This window comes from Peromyscus leucopus, chromosome 4 (assembly GCF_004664715.2).
Source record: "Peromyscus leucopus breed LL Stock chromosome 4, UCI_PerLeu_2.1, whole genome shotgun sequence".
In the NCBI taxonomy this organism is placed as follows: Eukaryota; Metazoa; Chordata; class Mammalia; order Rodentia; family Cricetidae; genus Peromyscus; species Peromyscus leucopus.
This window is the reverse complement of record NC_051066.1, coordinates 66,740,719-66,758,879: the sequence shown is the minus strand read 5'-3', so window position 1 is coordinate 66,758,879 and position 18,161 is coordinate 66,740,719. Positions and strand designations below refer to the sequence as shown.

The following is an 18,161-nucleotide window of genomic DNA, read 5'->3' as shown; positions in this document are numbered from 1 at the left end:
TGTAGTAGTTTTAATGTAACTGGCCGCCATAATCTCATAGGGAGTGGTACTATTAGGAGGTGTGGCTTTGTTGGAGTGGGTATGGTCTTGTTGGAGGAAGTGTGTCACTGTGTGGGGGGGGGACTTGAGGTTTCCTATGCTCAGGATACTGCCAAATGTCTCAGTTGAATTCCTGTGGCCTGCATATCAAGATGTAGCCAGTACCATGTCTGCCTGCACGCCGCCATGCTCCCCACCATGATGATAATGGACTGACCCTCTGAAACTGTAAGTGGGCCACCCCAATTAAATGTTTTCCTTATAAGAGTTGCCATGGATATGGTGTCTCTTCACTGTAACAGAAAACCCTAAGACATTTTGTTTCTCGAGACAGTGTTGTTTATGTAGCCCTGGCTGTCTAGAACTTGCTCTGCAGACCAGGCCGGGAGATCAACCCCTTCTAATCTGTTCTCCAGAGAGTATCCAGAGACATCAGGCTCAAGCTAGATCTGGTTATGGTAGCTCTAAGTGTTACAGCTCTGGAGGGAAAGGTATCCTGGATGTCAGAAGCCAAGTGATAACAGCCGAGTGATACAGGAATGTAGCAGTTCTGTTCTTTCGGGAAGAGCTCTTACAGGCAGCTCTGCTCTGCTAAGGGAGGTTCCCTGCAGAAATGTAGCAATTCTGCTCCCGCTCCAGCCACAGCCATTACAGCGCTGCTTTGCTAAAAGAGTTTCCCCTTCAGCAAAGGTCCTTCTCTGCCCTGCTCCACTCTGGTGAAAGAAGGTGGCCACCCAAACCTCACTCAAGAGACTTACTGGGAGGGAGGAATCCAGGAGAGTGGCTGCCTCTGCCAGGAGGGAAAAAGGCAAACCCCAAACTGAACAGGTACAGAGTTTATATGTGGTTTCTTTCCGTGTGGAGTTTTTTCAGGGTAAAGATTTTCAGGGTGGGAATTGGTCGGATTTCAATCCCTGAGCTTGGACAAGCTCGGAGACTGGCTGGAGTTTCAGGGATTGGCTGGTTTTCCTGCTGAGTTGGTCAGGGGCAGAATGTGTTTATTTGGCTGGCCCTTTCACCTTACAGTATCCATTCTCTCAAGAAGAAAACAAAAACAAAGCCTTCTCTTAGGATAAAGAGCCAAATCTGGCTGGGCGATGGTGGCACACACCTTTAATCCCAGCACTTGGGAGGCAGAGGCAGGTGGATCTTTGTGAGCTTGAGGCCAGCCTGGGCTACAGAGCGAGATCCAGGAAAGGTGCAAAGCTACACAGAGAAACCCTGTCTCGAAAAAAAAAACAGCAAACAACAAAAAGAGCCAAGTCTGGTCCCTGACCACATCTTGGGCACATGCTACATCTTTTCTTGCCACATCAGTACCTGGGTGTCTGCCCTTTGGTGTCTCGGACCCCCAATAACTCATCCCACATCTGTGCTTCTACTTCCCCTGTAGCTGTGTCCCCACTGAATATCAGTGAACTCTCATGTTCTTTAATCAGCCCCAAAGACCAGTCAAGTCTTTCTCTGTTTCCCACTGAATATCAGTGAACTCTCATGTTCTTCAATCAGCCCCAAAGACCAGTCAAGTCTTTCTCTTTACTGAATATGTGAATCTCATTTCTTTAATCAGCCCCAAAGACCAGTCAAGTCTTTCTCTGTTTCCCACACTCCCCTTCAGGGCACTTACTAGACATACCAGGAAAATGCCCTGGCACAAAACATTCTTTTCCCCACTCCCTTTTAGAGGAAGTTTCACTACATACCCCAGGCTGGTCTTGAGCTCACAAAGATCCAACTGAGCGCTAGGATTAAGGCTCACGATTGGCTGAACTCTCTGTGTGTGTGTGTGTGTGTGTGTGTGTGTGTGTGTGTGTGTGTGAGAGAGAGAGAGAGAGAGAGAGAGAGAGAGAGAGAGAGAGAGGGAGGGAGGGAGGAAGGGAGAAAAAAAGACAGACAGAGACAAGGCTTCATATCCCAGGCTGGCTATGAACTTACCATATAGCCCTGGATGCCCTGGAAGTTCTGATTCTCCTGCATTCAAGCATTGGGATTATATACAGATTCCCCCCCACACACACACACACCAAACCTGGTTTCTGCAGCACTGGGAATCAAACGAGGCTTCCTCCATGCTAGGGTAGCACTCTGCCAACTCAGCAACACCCCCAAAACAGTCTGTTTTCCTTTCGCAAAATGTGACACCTGTCACACGAGCCTATTCCCTAATATCTGGATCTCTCCCTCCCTCACAACACATCCCCACACCCTCCCTCCCTATGTCTGGGTAACATTTCCTAAGATTTACCATTTTTGAAAAACTATTTTGAAAAAAATGTAAAAATTACAAGTTGAAAGAACAAACAATGAAAACCTGCCTTTCCCATAAATTTGCCAACTGGTAACATGTGCCGTGTGTGTGAGTGTGTGTGTGTGTGTGTGTGTGTGTGTGTGTGTGTGTATGTGTGTGTATGTGTAGACAAGGTCTCACATTGTACTCCATGCTGCCAGTCTGGAAGCATTCAGGCCATTTGTCTTGTGCCTAGTCTGTTCTCTACATAGTAACCAGTGGAATTCCTTTGAAACTGCTCAGATCACATCACTGCCTAAAACCCCAGCAGCTGCCTGTCCTCTCAGAGTAAAACCCAATCCTCACAGCAGCCTGTACGGCCCTGTGTGTCTGTACTCTGTGGTCTCTTAGCTCCAGGCCATGATGACGGGCCTCCTTGCTGTCCCTTGACTGTATCCCTATTTTTAATGTTTTTTGTCTTTTAACATTTATTTTATTTAAGTGTATCACATGGATCTGTATGTGTGCATTAGTGTGAGTGCTGCGTCCAAGAAGGCCAGAAGGCAGGTGGCATTTGGGACCCCTTGGAGCAGAAATTAGGGGAATTATGGGTTGTGAGTCACCAACATCGGTGCTGGGAACTGAACTCTGTAACAAGTCTTTCTCTGTCCCGCCAGCCAGCTCTCAAATAATGATACAAAGACTTCTTATTAATTATGGAAGCTTGGCCTTAGCCTGGGTTTTTCTCTAATTACCTCTTATAACTTAAATTAACCTATTTCTATTCATCTACATGCTGCCATGGAGCTTGTGGCTTTTTCCTCTTCTCCTGAATGTCCTGCTTCCTCTGCATCTGGCTGACAACTCCCCCTTTCTTCTTTCCAGAACTCTCTCTGTCCAGAAGTTCCACCTATATCTCCTGCCTAGCTACTGGCAATGTAGCTTTTTATTAACCAGTCCCAGTGACATGTCTTCACACAGTGTAATCAAACATCTCGAAACAGAGCTCAGGTCCTCTGGAGGAGCAGTAAGCACTCAGCCACGGAGCAACTTCTCCAGCCCTAGTTCTTTCTTTCTGTTAAAACCAGGACCTCACTCTGTAACTTAACTGGCCTAGAACTTCCTGTTGAGTCCAGGCTGACCTCGATCTCAGAGCAGTCCTTCCTCCTTAGTCTTCCGAGTGCTGGCACTACAACTGCAAACCACAGCACCGACCTTCTCCCTTTTTCTCTTTTCTTCAGTGCGGGGGCTTGAACCCGGGTCCTCCCAGGTGCTAGACAAGCCCTACACCAGTGAGATGCATCCCAGCTCTTACAGCCTGCGCCACCTCTCAACACCACTTCTCAGAAAGACCACCCCAAGAACCGCTCCAACTCTAAACCCACCCACCCCGCTGCCTACTCCCGACTCCACTCTACTCCCTTAAAGAAGTTAGGTGTTTTTGTTTAAAGAAACAAAACAAAATAAAAACCAGGCTGGAGAGATGGCTCAGAGGTTAAGGGCACTGACTGCTCTTCCAGAGGTCCTGAGTTCAGTTCCCAGCAACCACATGGTGGCTCACAACCATCTGTAATGAGATCTGGCGCCCTCTTCTGGCCTGCAGGAATATATGCAGACAGAACAATGTATACATAATAAATAAATCAATCTTAAAAAAAAGAAAGAAAAAAAAGAAAAAAAAACAACACCTGAAGATATGGGATAGTTCCTTGAATTCCTAAACTGAAGCAATCTTCCTGCCTCCTGAGGAGCTGGAACTACAGGTTGAATCATCCGTGCTGGCATGTGTACAGATGTGAGATACACATGCATATACATGTGAGATACACATGCATAATACATGTGAGATACACATGCATATACATGTGAGATACACATGCATATATATGTGAGATATATATAATATATATATATATATATAATTTCCAGAAAACTTAGAAATACAACACTAGTAACTTCTCTTGGGGCGACGACTGTTTTCAAGGCAGGGTTTCTCTTTGTAGCTCTGGCTGTCCTGGAACTTGCTCTGTAGACCAGGCTGACCTCAAACTCAGAGATCCGCCTGCCTCTGCCTCCAGAGTGCTGGGACTAAAGGCGTGCATCACCACCGCCAGACTTGTAACTTCTTTTCAGGAATCAAATGAAGTTAAGTTGAGGGCTAGTATCAGCTTGGATACTTCTGTAAGAATTTCCTAAAAGAACTTGCACCTGGGCAGTGGTGGCACATGCCTTTAATCCCAGGGCTCAGGAGGCAGAGGCAGGTAGAGTTTGAGGCCAGCCTGCTCTGCAGAGCGAGATCCAGGACAGCCAGGACTACACAGAGAAACACTGCCTGGATAAAACAAATGAACAACAAAAAGAACATCCTCCTGGGCTAGGGGGCATGTAGCTCAGAGGAAGAGTATTCCCAAAGCCCTGCATCAAATCAACAGAACCGGATCAAAACCAAACAGTCTCCCTACTAACCACGGCATTGCCTGGAACAGGGGGATGTGAATATCAGTGGCTTTTCACAACTTAACCCCAGGCCTCCTCCTAGTTTACTGGTTGTCCTAGCAACAGCCTTTACAGTGAAGGAGTCCAGCAGAGAGAGGCTTCGTGCACTCAGTGCTTCTATACAAGAATTAAGTCTAAACAACCTAGTCAATTATATAGTTAAAACTGGCATTTGAAATTGAAGCCATAAAGCTTCCCATTAAAGTTTGTACTTTCAATATTGAATACATTTAATATACTTGTCTATCACTGAATAAAAAAATGATAGACTAGGAAAACAAAACAAAAACAAACAAACAAAAAAACAAAACAGAAAAATGAAAAGCATACACACTCACAAAAAAGCATTTCCCAGACTTTCCTTGCATCCTGGTTAGTTTTTTTTGTTTTGTTTTGTTTTTGTTTGTTTGTTTTTTCGAGACAGGGTTTCTCTGTGTAGCTTTGCGCCTTTTCCTGGAACTCACTTGGTAGCCCAGGCTGGCCTCTAACTCACAGAGATCCGCCTGGCTCTGCCTCCCGAGTGCTGGGATTAAAGGCGTGCGCCACCACCGCCCGGCTCATCCTGGTTAGTTTTAACCAGCTCGACACAAGCCGTGGTCATTTGGGAAGGGGGAATTTCAATTGAGGAAATACCTCCATCAGCTTGGCCTGTAGGCAAGACTGTGGGGGCATTTTCTTGATTAATGACTGATGTGGGAGGGCCCAGATCCCTGTAGGTGGTGTCAGCCCTGGACTGGTGGTCCTGGGTGCTATGAGAAAGCAGGTTGAGCTAGCCATGGAAAGCAAGCCAGTGAGCCGCATCCCTTCAAGGTCTCGGCTTCAGTTCCAACTTCTAGGTTCCTGCCTCAAGTTCCTGCCCTGACTTTCCTTGGTGATGGACTGTGATTGGGACGTGTAAGCCAAATACATCTTTTCCTCAAGTTGTTTTTGGTCACAGTAGAAAACAAACGAATACACCTTGATTTCATGCTCTGGACACTTTTTTTTTTTTTTTTTTTTTTTTGGTTTTTCGAGACAGGGTTTCTCTGTGTAGCTTTGCGCCTTTCCTGCATCTCGCTCTGTAGACCAGGCTGGCCTCGAACTCACAGAGATCCGCCTGCCTCTGCCTCCCGAGTGCTGGGATTAAAGGCCTGTGCCACCACCGCCCGGCTGAACACTTTCAAAGATCACAGTTACTCTGAGGGAGGTTTCTAACTGCCTTTCAGGTGGCACACAGTTTCACCTTGTCCTGGAGGTGAACTAACTGGGCCAGCCAACCATCTCCATTGAGACTTAGCTTTTCCTTCCTTAAAAATTAATACCCATGTCTGGAGAGATGGCTCAGTGCTTAAGAGCACTGGGTGCTTTTCCAGAGGGCCCAGGTTCAATTCCCAGCACCCACATGACAGCTCACAACTGTCTGTAACTCCAGTTCCAGGGGATCTGACACACTTGCAGACATACATGCAAGCAAAACACCAATAAAATAATTTTTTTAAAGTATAGACTAGGTAATCTAAACACAGAAGCTAATTTCTTTTTAAAAAATGTTTTCTTTTATTTTTTGATGTGTATGGGTTTTATGCTTGTATGTGTATCTGAACACCATGTGTGTCCTGGTGCTGTGGAAGCCATAAGAGGGTTTGGGTCCCTGGAACTGGAGTTACAGACAGCTGTCATACAGGTCCTGGAAATCAAACCCGAGTCTTCTGGATGAGCAGCCAGTGAGCAGAGAAGAAATCATGTAGCCACTGAGCCACCGCTGCAGCCCCAGACACTAGTTTTCTCGCTGTTTTAGAGGTTGCAAATCCCAGAAGAGGGAGCTAGGAAATTCAGTTTTTGGTGAGGTTCCTTTTCCGTACGTGGCAGATAATCACATCCTTACTGTGTCTTCAATGAGAGATGCTCTTTATGCATCATGGGGAGAAGGGAGAAAACTCTTCTGTTTTGCCGATGTCTCTCTTCTTCTCAGGACAGGAGTCCTGTTTGATGAGCATCCCAACCTTAGGACTGAGATGAACTCGTTTTGTTTGTTGTTGAGACAGGGTCTCATGTAGCCCAGGTTGGCCTTAAATTTGCCATGTAGCAGAGGGTGACCTTGAACTTCTGATCCTCCTACCTTCATCTCCCAAGTGCTAGGATGTGCTATCACATTTGGTTTGTGTGGTGTTGGGGAGTAAAGCTGGACCTCATGTGTGCTGGGCAAGCTCTCTACCCACTAAGCGATGGCCCCAGGCTTTCACTAGCCTGTTCAAGGCCTCCTCTTCAACTACACTCACAGTAGGGACTTTTTTTCCATCCCAAATTCACATGTTGAAATAGAATGCCTTGTGTTGTAGTATTTGTAATGAGGCCTTTGGGAGGTGGTCATCAGTCCCTTCTAATAAAGGTGACAGAACCAGGCATGGTGGCACACGCCCTTGATTCCAGCAGTCAGGAGCCAGAGGCAGGAGCTTCGTGAATTTGAATCTACACAATGATTCCCAGACCAGCCAGAACTACATAGTGAGACTCTTGTCTTACTAAATAGAGAGATCCTGTTTAAAAATATTTGCTAGGCAGTGCCTTTAATCCAAGCTCTTGGGAGGCAGAGGCAGCAGATCTCTGAGTTCGAGGCCAGCCTGGTCTATAGAGTGATTTCCAGGACAGCCAAGGCTATGCAGAGAAACCCTGTCTCAAAAAAACCAAAAACAACAACAGAAAAAGTGGTAGGGCAGGGGCCATCGAGAGGGCTCAGCATGTAAAGACACTTGCCTCCAAGCCTGAGGACCTGGGTTCCATCCCCAGGGACTCACATGGTAGAAGGACAGAACTGGCTCCCTGAAATTGTTCTCTGACCTCACATTCACACTGGCACATGTGCTCCCACACATGCAATAGATGTCATTTTTAAAAACTGGTGGGGCAGAAGTTTACAATGCAATCCATGCAAGTTTCTAGCACTTTCCACATTGCTTGCCTGTTCTGCTTATTATCTAGTAGTCCCCTCTCAACTCCTCACACTGGGGGTAGGTATCCCGCAGCAAGGATCGAGTCTCCAGTTCTTGTGGTAACTGAGTTGCTAAGAAGGTGGGTGGCTGGAGGGTCTGACACGGAATATGGAGTGAGGCTTGTGTCTGGGGAAGCCCACGTGAGGAGGAAAGGCCAGCACCACTGGCACCAGGTACAAACATTTTATTTTTCTATAAAGAACGAAATACAAAGAGGCCGGGGCGGGGAGCTAGGCCCAGAGGAGCAGCAGGCAAGCCCCCGGCCCTGAGTCCGCAAAGGAGGCCCTGGCAGCTACCCTAGAATGTCGCCGGCCCTTCAGCTTGATGGTGGAGAAGGAGCCAAGGGAAGTGATGTCAACGCCGAAGACGGCCACTGAGGTCACACGAAGCCTGGCTTCATGGAGGCGCGGCGGCAGTTGGGACAACTCCGAGTGCCATTGTTCTGCAGGCATCTGCGGAGGCAGAGGGCTGTGTCCACTCACCGGTGCCAGACTGTCTCCAGGCTCTGGCTTCTGGCTTCCTCCCTTCCAGTCCAGGGGTCGCTGTCCAGTGGCAGAGGAGACTCCCCAGGCCTGCCCTGCATCAGAGGCTTCCACCCTGGGGCAAGCCTGGCCCTGGATGGGGACGCTCCGAATTCCCCTTGGGACGGTGGTAGGAACAACCCCTTCATGCAGTTGGAGGGAAGGTGGTAAGTGGGTGGGAAGTTCTTAGAACACACCAAGCCTGGGGAACGGCCTCTAACACACCGAGGAGCTTGCCTCTAATATTGTGGGTGTGATCTGGGGGTCGCGCCCACCCAACCTCACCTGAGATGAAAGATGTGGGAGCAGGGCAGGGCCTGCAGACGGCTGTTCTTCTCCCCGATGGACTCGCCACACAGGCCGCAGTAGAGCTCAGTCTCCTCCACACACTCATGGAACCTCACTACGTGCGCGCGCAGCTCCCGCTGCAGACCTTTGCTGCGGTAGATGCCCTCACTCAGGCAGTGCAGCTTGAGCTGGCTCAGCTAAGATGGGGGGGGGGGTTAGATCTCGTGAGAGGCTCGGCAGAGGGCAGGGCCAGGAAGGTGCTGTCCCTGTCACACTCCTGCCTTGCCGGGGGACCTGGGAGAAAGACCCTGCCCACCCCCAAGCCTTGGATTCCCTTTGGACAGAGAGTGGGTGAGATCAGAGACAAGAACATGGGACCCCATGTTTTTGTTTTGAGATAGGGTCTCACATGCATAGCCCAGGCTGGCCTCGAACTCACAGAGATCCGCCTGGCTCTGCCTCCCAAGTGCTGGGATTAAAGGTGTGTGCCACCACCGCCCGGCTTGGCCTTATTTTTAAGATTTTAAAAATGTGTACAAGTATTTTTGCTTGCATATATGTTTGCGTACCATGTGCGTGCCTAGTGCCCATGGAAAAGAAGACGTCTAGTCCATGGAACTGAAGTTAGTTACAGGTGGTTGTGAACTGCCGTGTGTGCTGAGAAGCAAGTGAACTCGGGTCCTCTAGAAGAGCAGGTAGTGTTCTTAACTGCCCAGCCATCTCCAGCCCCTGTTAGGGGTTTTTAATGAAGAATAAAGAGGCTACCAGGGACTCACTGCTCCAAGCTATAAAATGCCTGCCTGGCCCCAGAAATACTCTGGGAGGAAGCTGGAGATCCATGGGGTTAGGATGGCGAGTACCTTCCAGAGGATCAGAGGAGCTCAGAGCTCTAGCAGGGTCTGGTGTATCCCAAGCTGGCTTCCAACTCACTCTGTAGCCAAGGATCACCTTGAACTCTGATTATCCTGTTTCCTCCACATCCACACCTAATTTTCCTCCTTTGGTTCTTGATCCCAGACCCAGGAGACATAACCATGTCTGACCTTATTTCCAACCTCTTCAGCCAGGTCCTGGGCTTTCTCAATGGCATCCAAAGCCTGGAAGGTGAGCAGAGGCCAGAGATGTAGGCAGTCTGACTGCCTTGACTCATAGCAAAGAAAAGGAAAGTGGGCTGGAGGGGCGGGGGGTGAGGGGAATGGGTGGAACCGTTTGCTCTGTGAGAAGGCAGGAGAGATTGTATGAGCAAATCACATCCCGCCTTAGTTTATGCAGACACAATGGGCAGAACATGACTGCCTCATCGGATGCTGTGAGACAGCGGAAGGAAATTTAAGAATCTCAGCTCCAAACGCCAGCTTTGGCCCTTTAGAAGCTGTGGGCCCCTGGGCAAGGCATACACTTCTTTGAGTGTAGAGAATTACTAGGAATGTCTGGGCCTCATGGGAACAGAGTGAGGCAGATGTTAAAATAAAGGGGACAAGCCCAGCACCATACTCCCAGTGTTGGCTGAGTAGCCCCAAACTGGGAGCCCCAGAGAGAGCTTTCGCTCCAGGAAAGGGCCTGACCTCACCTTGTCCACCACCTTCCTGGCCATCCAGCACTTGGCCACACCCAGCAGCACGTGCACCTGCCCCAGGCGGTTTCCAATCTCCGTCATGATGCTCATAGCAGAGTCGTACCTCGGGAAGGCTGTCTGCAAAGCCAGGCAGGTTGGAATTGAGGTGACCCAGACCCACGGTCCCCCCTCATCCTGGCGATCTCACCTCCAGGTCCCCCCGGCTCCGGTGGATATCAGCAAAGCAGAGCAGACAGAGTGCCTGCAGTGGCCGGTCACCATGCTGCAGAGCAATCTTCATGGATTCCTGCAAGGGAGGCTGGTCACCGCTCAGGCAAGCTGATCCTACTACAGGGTGTCCTCAGAAAGGACAGCTAGGGTCACCACCTCCTCAGAACCTAACACATTCTTGCAGTTGGTGAGGCCTCTTGTACTGAAGCACTAAGATCACAGTCCCGTCTGACTGATGGAAACTGAGACCCAGAGAGAAGTACCTTTATCGGGATCAGAGGAAGACGCAATGGGGTTTGAGCCTGAGTGGGGGATCTTCAAGACTCCCTCCATCTTTCTCTCATTTTTTAAAAAAGACAGTGTCATTGCGGGCGGTGGTGGTGCATGCCTTTAATCCCAGCACTTGGGAGGCAGAGGCAGGCAGATCTCTGTGAGTTCGAGGCCAGCCTGGGCTACCGAGAGAGTTCCAGGAAAGGTGCAAAGCGACATAGAGAAACCCTGTCTCAAGAAAAAAAAAAAAAAAAAAAAAAAAAAGACAATGTCTCGTGTAGCCCAGCCAGACCTTGAACTATGTAGCTGAGGATGGCCTTGAACTTCCAAGGGTTGGGATTATAGGCACACACCACCAAGCTGGATGGGTTTTATGTAGGACTACAGATTGAATCCAGGGCTATGTTGTTTTGGTTTTGGTTTTTCAAGACGAGGTTTCTCTGTGTATTCCTGTCTGTCCTGGGTCTCACTCTGTAGACCAGGCTGGCCTCGAACTCACAGAGATCACTTGCCTCTGCCTCCCGAGTGCTGGGATTAAAGGTGTGCGCCACCACCGCCCAGCTGAACCCAGGGCTTTGTGCATGTCAGGCAAGCATTCTACCAACTGAGCCACATCCTCAGCCCTTACATTTTTCTTTTCTTTTTTTTTTTTTTTTTTTTTTTTGTATACAGCATGTTGACTACAGCAGGAGGGACCAGATTCATTAAGTGGGTGGCCATGGGTTGTGGGATGAATCGGAGGAAGGCAGTCTCTTAACCTCTGAGCCATCTCTCCAGCCCTCTACATTTTACTTTTCAAAGTGTCCCACAGAGGCTTCGGGGGACAGGGAAGCTCCTGGCCCTGAGGATGGACTGGAAGGGAATAAGGTCTTGGGGCACAGTTTGTGATAGAAATACTCTCTTCAGCGACTCAAGGGCAAGGGTGTGTGTGTGTGTGTGTGTGTGTGTGTGTGTGTGTGTGTGTGTGTGTGTGTATTCTGTGGACTGTTCTAGAAAATTGGGGGCCCAGTGTCCTGGGCCTGAGGTCCTTCCCCACCAACCCCCACCCGAGTGCTTCCCAGCTCCCCTACCTCACAACACTCCATGGCGCTGCCCAGGTGGCCTAGCAGACGGTAGGCCACAGCCATGTGGTACTGGCTCATGGCCCGATACTTGAGGCTCCAGCCTTTGCCATAGTCGTTGACCAGCTCTGCAGCCTTGCAGGGGAAGAACAAGGCTTTCTCATAGTCCTGCAGGGACACAGAACAGGAGGGGACACATTGAGTGGTAGGAATTGCCCTAAACCCAGGGCTCCAGACTTGGGTTCTCTGACAGCCAGGGAACCCCAATTTTTTTTAAAATATTGCATGAGTTAGCCACAAACTTATAGTCTTCCTGACTATGCCTCTGAGTACTAGGATCACAGATATGCACCATAGTGGTCCTAGTCAGCTCATTCTTTTTTTTTTTTTAAGTTTTTTTTAATATTTATTTATTTTCTATGTATACAGTGTTCATTCTGCCTCTATGTACGCCTGCATGCCAGAAGAGGGCACCAGGTCTCATTATGGATGGTTGTGAGCTGCCATGTGGTTGCTGGGAATTGAACTCAGGACCTCTGGAAGAGCAGCCAGTGCTCTTATCCTCTTGAGGCATCTCTCCAACCTCCAGCTCATTCTTTATTTTGGCCTCCAGTGGTAAGTATGACCCAGGTAGAAGGGGAAGCCAGTGGACAGGTATGGTCTCTTAGGATGGCTGCTGTGTGCCAAGTGCCTAAAACAGTTCTTAGACTTGGCTGATATGTAATAAATATTTGTTTATTGAGTGAAAAAGGCAAAACACAGCTGGTTTCTCTTCTCATCCTGTCCTAGACGGGCTTCTGAGGGGTTTATCAGAGTCCCCAGGAGCAGCTGCTCCTGAGGGCTGAGACAGTTCTATCCATCAGCACCAGAGAACATCAGAACAGGTTTGGCATGCCCATGAAATCCTTCTCGAACGCTTCCTCCTCAAACTCACAAAAGCCCCCTCATAAAGAGCCAATGCCGTTGCCTTCCACTCATCAGGAAAGCAGGAGCTCAGAGGACCGCCTGTCTGTCCACTCTTAGCCACATCCTCTGCCCTACATCTTGGTTCTCTTCCTGTGCCTCCATCCATGCCATGGGAACCAACTCCCAGGCCCAAGCCCCACGTCTGCATCTTTGAAGTGTCTCTACCTAATCATCACAGGCATGTGCTACTATACTCAGTTTATGCAGTCCTAGGAACTGAACTTTGTGAACACTACAAAAGACTCTGCCATCAGTCCTACATCCCCAGTCTGATGTCAGTAATTTTCTAATACAATAGCAAAATGCATAAACCGAAAGTAGCAAAATATGAATAATTGGTCCATCTAATGGTGGGTATATGGGAATTCGCTGTGTTATTATATTTTCTTACATTATTTTCTCACTTTGGGGGACAAAGTATTTATCATGTGCCAGGAGTTAAAATTCCACCAACGCTTGGGGCTAGAGACATGGCTTAGTGGTTAGGAGCACTGGCTGCTCTTCCAGAGGACCCGGTTTTGATTTGCAGCACCCCCATGACAGCTCACCACCATCTGTAGCTCCAGTTCCAGGGCATCCAATGCTGACCTCTGGTGTCCACAAGCAAGGCACACGTGGTACTCAGACACACATGTAGGCAAAACATCCACACACACAAAATAAAAATCTTAAAAAAATCCCCCATGGCCAGGTGTTACACTGGGTCATATGAGACCATGTCACCCCCTCCCACTAAAATCCTGGTGATGGGAAGTGTCCAGTCCCCGACTCTGCCAGCAAGTTCACAACTACCCTTCGGCATGGCTTCCCACCTCCTCACACACCACTCCGGGGCCGCCCTTCCTCCTGGCAGAGCCTGGGCTGATGCTCATTCCCGGGATTTCTGCACGGCTCACCCCTCTCCTCCTCCATCACTCACTGAGGCCTTCTGATCCCTGTCTTAACAGTGGCACCACTGACCCACATCCTGGTGTTGGCTACCTTTCTTCACACGATGCGCAACCACCTTCCTGATCGTGTTCACCGCCATTCTCATCCAGATAGAACAGGGCAGCCAGATAGGGACCCCACCAAACTGTGCTACAAACACACAGTCCAACAGTGCCTGGGACAGAGTGGATCCTCAGTACATTTTGCTTTTTTTTTTGTTTTTTTGTTTTGTTTTGTTTTGTTTTTTCCAGCTTTGCGCCTTTCCTGGAACTCCCTTTGTAGCCCAGGCTGGCCTCGAACTCACAGAGATCCATCTGCTTCCCGAGTGCTGGGATTAAAGGCGTGCACCACCACTGCTCAGCATTTCTTTTATTTTTATTTTTTGGTTTTTTCAAGACAGGGTTTCTCTGTAGCTTTTGGAGCCTGTCATGGACAAGCTCTGTAGACCAGGCTGGCCTCGAACTCACAGAGATCCACCTGCCTCTGCCTCCCAAGTGCTGGGATTACTTTTGGTTTTTTAAAGACAGGGTTTCTCTGCATAGCCCTGGCTGTCCTGGAACTCACAGAGATCCGCCTACTTCTGCCTCCCAAGTGCTGGGATTAAAGGTGTGTGTCACCACTGCCTGGCTCAGTAAATATTTCTTAAAGTATTTATTTGATAGTGTGTGTGTGTGTGTGTGGTGTCTGAGTGTATGTATGTGCAGCAGGTGCATGCAGCAGCCTGCAGAGGTCAGGAGAGCCATGGGACTGTAGTTAAAAGCAGCTGTGAGCCACCATATCAGTGCTGGGAACCAAACCTGGGTCCTCTTCAAGAGCAGCAAGCAGGGCTTTTAACCACTGACCCACCTCTCCAACCCCCTTCAATAAATACTAGACAAATCAATCTTTCCACCTCGTCTGTGAGTCTTGTTCTTCCTCATTTACAAACAGACCTCTTCGGGTTCGGAGAAGGTAGGTGACTTGCTGAAGACCTTACAGAAAACACAGCCTATGCCTTGTTCTTACAAGGGGCTTCCCTGTCTCCTAGGTCACCTGAGAGATGGAAGTGAATGGCTCGACCTTCCCCGGAGTCCTCTCTGTCTCATTCACCACACCACTATCTAAAAGGAGGGCTGAGGGCAGTGCCCAGCAAGATGGTGGTCCTAGGAGGCTCTCCGGGCTCGTGCTGAACCTGGAGGAGGCAGGCACAGCCTTTATAAAGCATGCCACTGGGTTTGTGGACCTGTCCATGCAGGGAAATGCTCCGTGAGCAGCTTCATCTCCGGTGCCATGGACCACTCGTCCACCCAAGCTGACAAGGTCCCAGGAGGTTCAACAGCCACCTTAAAACCTATGCCATCTGAGGGACCATCTGCGGGATCCGCAAGTCTGATAGTTCCATTCTCTGATTGGCTAAGGCTGATGGCATTGTCTCAAAAGAACTTTCGGCCAGAGGACATCAGGGAATAGATATCATAAACAGTGAGAACCCTCCCCCCAAAACTCTCAGGGAGCCCCAAGCCCCCATTGTCGTCGTCCCCCCCCAGGGCCCAGGCCCACCTTGACCTGGGCGTAGAAGCTGCCCAGGCTGCAGCAGACACGGCACTCCAGCATGGTGTCATCATTGTTGTGGGCGTAGCGCAGGGCCTTCTCAAAGCTCTCTAGGGCCTTCTGGAAGAGGCTGAGGCCCAGGAAAGCATTGCCCATGCTCAGGCTGACCTGGCCCCCAAGCTGGGCACCAGCCCTGGCACCAGGCAGGCCAAGGCAGGTCTTGCAGTAGGAGATGGTTTTGTGGAACTCACACAGTTTCTCGTTGCTGCGTGCCAGGTTCAGGTAGCTTTCCAGCAGGAAGTCGGCGTCCTCCAGCTCCCGTGCGGTGTCAATCTGGACCACAGCAAACTGACCCCGGGGTAGTAGGCAGACAACATTCAGCCAAAGGCTCCACCTGTACCCTCTGGGGTGCCATACCCAGCCCCACCTCACAGCCAGAGCAGCAGACCCCAAAGCTCACACTCAGAGCGTCCACCATCTCAGATCCATCCTCCCGGGCTCCAGCCACAGCCTATAAGCTTGAACTGTAGCTCGGACCTGCAGACAACACCCTTCCACCCCCAGCCTCAGATCTGGAGTCTACCACTGACCAGCCAGACCCTCAAATGGAGCCTGTATCTCCAGGTAGCAAGCAGCAGACCAAAACCTAGGCTTGGAGGTCTGGTCTTGAGATCCCTGGACTCCGGCCCTGATGCCTGAGAATCTCAGGCTCAGATGCTTCAGACACAGAAGCTGAAGGCCACAGGCCTGAATCTGAAGATACCTATCCAAGTCTCAGGGTCCTTCCACGCAGATTGAAAACCTCAGACCCAGCCACTAGCCTGTTAAGATAGAGGATTCTCAAGAAGCTACAGGGGAGCCTGGGAGCTGGGAACCACCCAGCCCTGTTCCCAGCCCTTTCCCAGCCCCCGGGCCCTCCCATGGCACCCTGGGAAGGTACATCTACCTTCAGCATCTCTTTGTAGCGGCCCATCTCCGAGTGAGCTGTGACCAGGCAGCCTAGCACCCGGAAGCGGCCCACGAGGTCAGAGCCTTTCTCCAGCACCTTCATCCACACCTGCAGTGCCTTCTCTGTCTGGTTGGACTGGTACAGCTGCAGTCCCTTTTCGATCTGTTGCTTTGTCTGGTCCTGCCCCATCCTCCCACAGCCCGGCCACTCGCAAAGACTGTGGTGGGCCAGGCGCCTCTAGACCCTCATGGTGTTGGCTCCACGGCACCGGCTGCCCACTGAACGCTGGGAGGCAAAGCAACCCCAGGAGCGGAGCGGGGCCTGGATGGACAACCGGCGCCACCCTGGGAACAAGGCTGGTTCAGCCCCTGTCTGCAGCTGTCCCTGCCAGTTGGGACCACGTGGCTTCTGAGGAATGTCAGCAGCAAGGTCACGAGGGTTTCTGCCGCACCCACCCAAAGCTGAGAGGTGGCTCCTCCAGGGACGCAGGCGTTCTGCCACCTGGGAACCTGTCTGGGTGCCCCCTTGGACACCTCTGACACCAGCCTTGATGACCCCGGAGGTTAGACTTTCCTGAAGCCTTGCCAAAGGCTGTCTGTCGGCCAGGATGTGGGCAAGCCTCAGGACAGGGGTTCTGACAGCAGGAAAGAAACAGACAGGACCCTGGGCACACAGGCCTCAGGGAGCAGGGTTGAGGGCCCAGCCTGCTTATTCCCTTTTCCTCTCACCTCTGCTTTTCCTTTTTTCAGTTTTTGTTTCTAAGACACCGTTTCTCTGTGTAGCCCTGGCTGTTCTGCATCTCGCTCTGTAGCCCAGGCTGGCTCGAATTCAGAGATCCATCTGCCTCTGCCTCCTGAGTGCTGGGATTAAAGGTGTGCGCCACCACCACCCAGTGCTTTTCTTCCTCTCTTGTTTTTTTAAGACAGGGTTTTTCTGTGTAGCTCTGGGACACCACACTCAGCTAATGGACACCTCTTTGTTTTTCAACAGGGTTTCTCTGTGTAGCCCTGGCTGTTCTGGAACTCACAGACATCCCCCTGCCTCAGCCTCCCAAGTGCTGGGATTAAAGGCCACCACCGCCAGGCTTCACCTCTGCTCCCCCCCCCCTTACCCATCACTTAGTCACTTACCCGGGCACATGAACACATTGATCCTGACACCTCACCTTAGGCAGCTGGTGCCTGCTTCCTTCCTAATTCCCTAAGCAACTAACTCATGTAGCTCTCTGGGCCTGATTCCTCCACAAGGCGAGGATCAACTCTCACAGCAGTGCAGTGGCTCACACACAGCACAGCACCGCACACTGGATGCCAGCCCGGCTCTGCTTGCTACATGTCTGTATTAGCTGTGTGAGCACAGACAATCTGGGCAAATTCCCGGCCTGAGGAAGAAGGGTTAACCGCGCCCAGTTCACAGGATTGTCACGGCACTCGAGGAGTGGTCAGCTGACCAGGACTCGGAACAGGCTCTGGTGTGAAGGAAACACTACGTGTTAGAGAGAAAGGATGACACTACCCCAATGACAAAATGACAACCGAGGGCCACAGCTCGGTCCTTAAGAAGTGTCCCAACTCCAGGGACTGATGAGATGGCTCAGCCAGTAACAGCGTTTGCTGCTCACCCGAACCACCTGGGCTCCACCCCTGGGCTCCACGTGACAGGACGGCCGTGGCCCCACAGCTGTTCTCTGACATGTGCAGGTGCATGACCCACGCGCGCGCGCACACACTGATAAGAAAGATTTTAAGTGCCCCAGTTCTAATCCCAACCCTGGTCTGGCAGCACAATAGTGAATTTAATGCCAGACACTGGGGGGGGGGGGGTCCTCACAGAGAAAGGAGCTATATTAAACTCTAGACTCCACTGGAGGTGTGCAGTTGAGAGTAACTGCAGAGGCCCTGCCAGCCCCACTGGCTCGACTCATCCATGCTCCAAGTCACTTCTGGCCTCAGTGCAAATTTCATTCTGCTAGAGCGGATAATTCAGTGGAGTTTTAGCATAGTCTCAAAGCTGTGCATCGACTGCCACTACTTCCAGAAGGTGTGTACCCACCAGCAGTTCCCTTCAGTCCTCCCTGGTTATGGCTGAACTGTCTCCTCCTCTAGATTCATGGGGTGAAGTCCTAAGCC

The 18,161-nt window shown here is 50.5% G+C and overlaps 1 protein-coding gene across 2 annotated transcripts; it reads right to left on the bottom strand.

Annotated features, from left to right (window-relative positions):
* Window positions 1-7,900: 7,900 nt before the first annotated feature.
* On the bottom strand, window positions 7,901-16,830 carry Rapsn (receptor associated protein of the synapse). 2 transcript variants are annotated; one of them, XM_028878855.2, is made up of 9 exons: window positions 16,030-16,830; window positions 15,337-15,431; window positions 15,093-15,213; window positions 11,667-11,825; window positions 10,304-10,402; window positions 10,111-10,233; window positions 9,584-9,637; window positions 8,538-8,737; window positions 7,901-8,183 (listed from the first exon to the last, which is right to left on the bottom strand). In XM_028878855.2, exons 1-9 carry the CDS (start codon window positions 16,219-16,221, stop codon window positions 8,111-8,113), a joined length of 1,116 nt encoding a protein of 371 aa, XP_028734688.1. In that variant the 5' UTR covers window positions 16,222-16,830; the 3' UTR covers window positions 7,901-8,110. The 2 variants fall into 2 exon arrangements, with proteins under 2 accessions (XP_028734688.1, XP_028734687.1); XM_028878854.2 differs by having other exon boundaries at window positions 15,093-15,431.
* Between the last annotated feature and the right edge of the window lie 1,331 nt (window positions 16,831-18,161).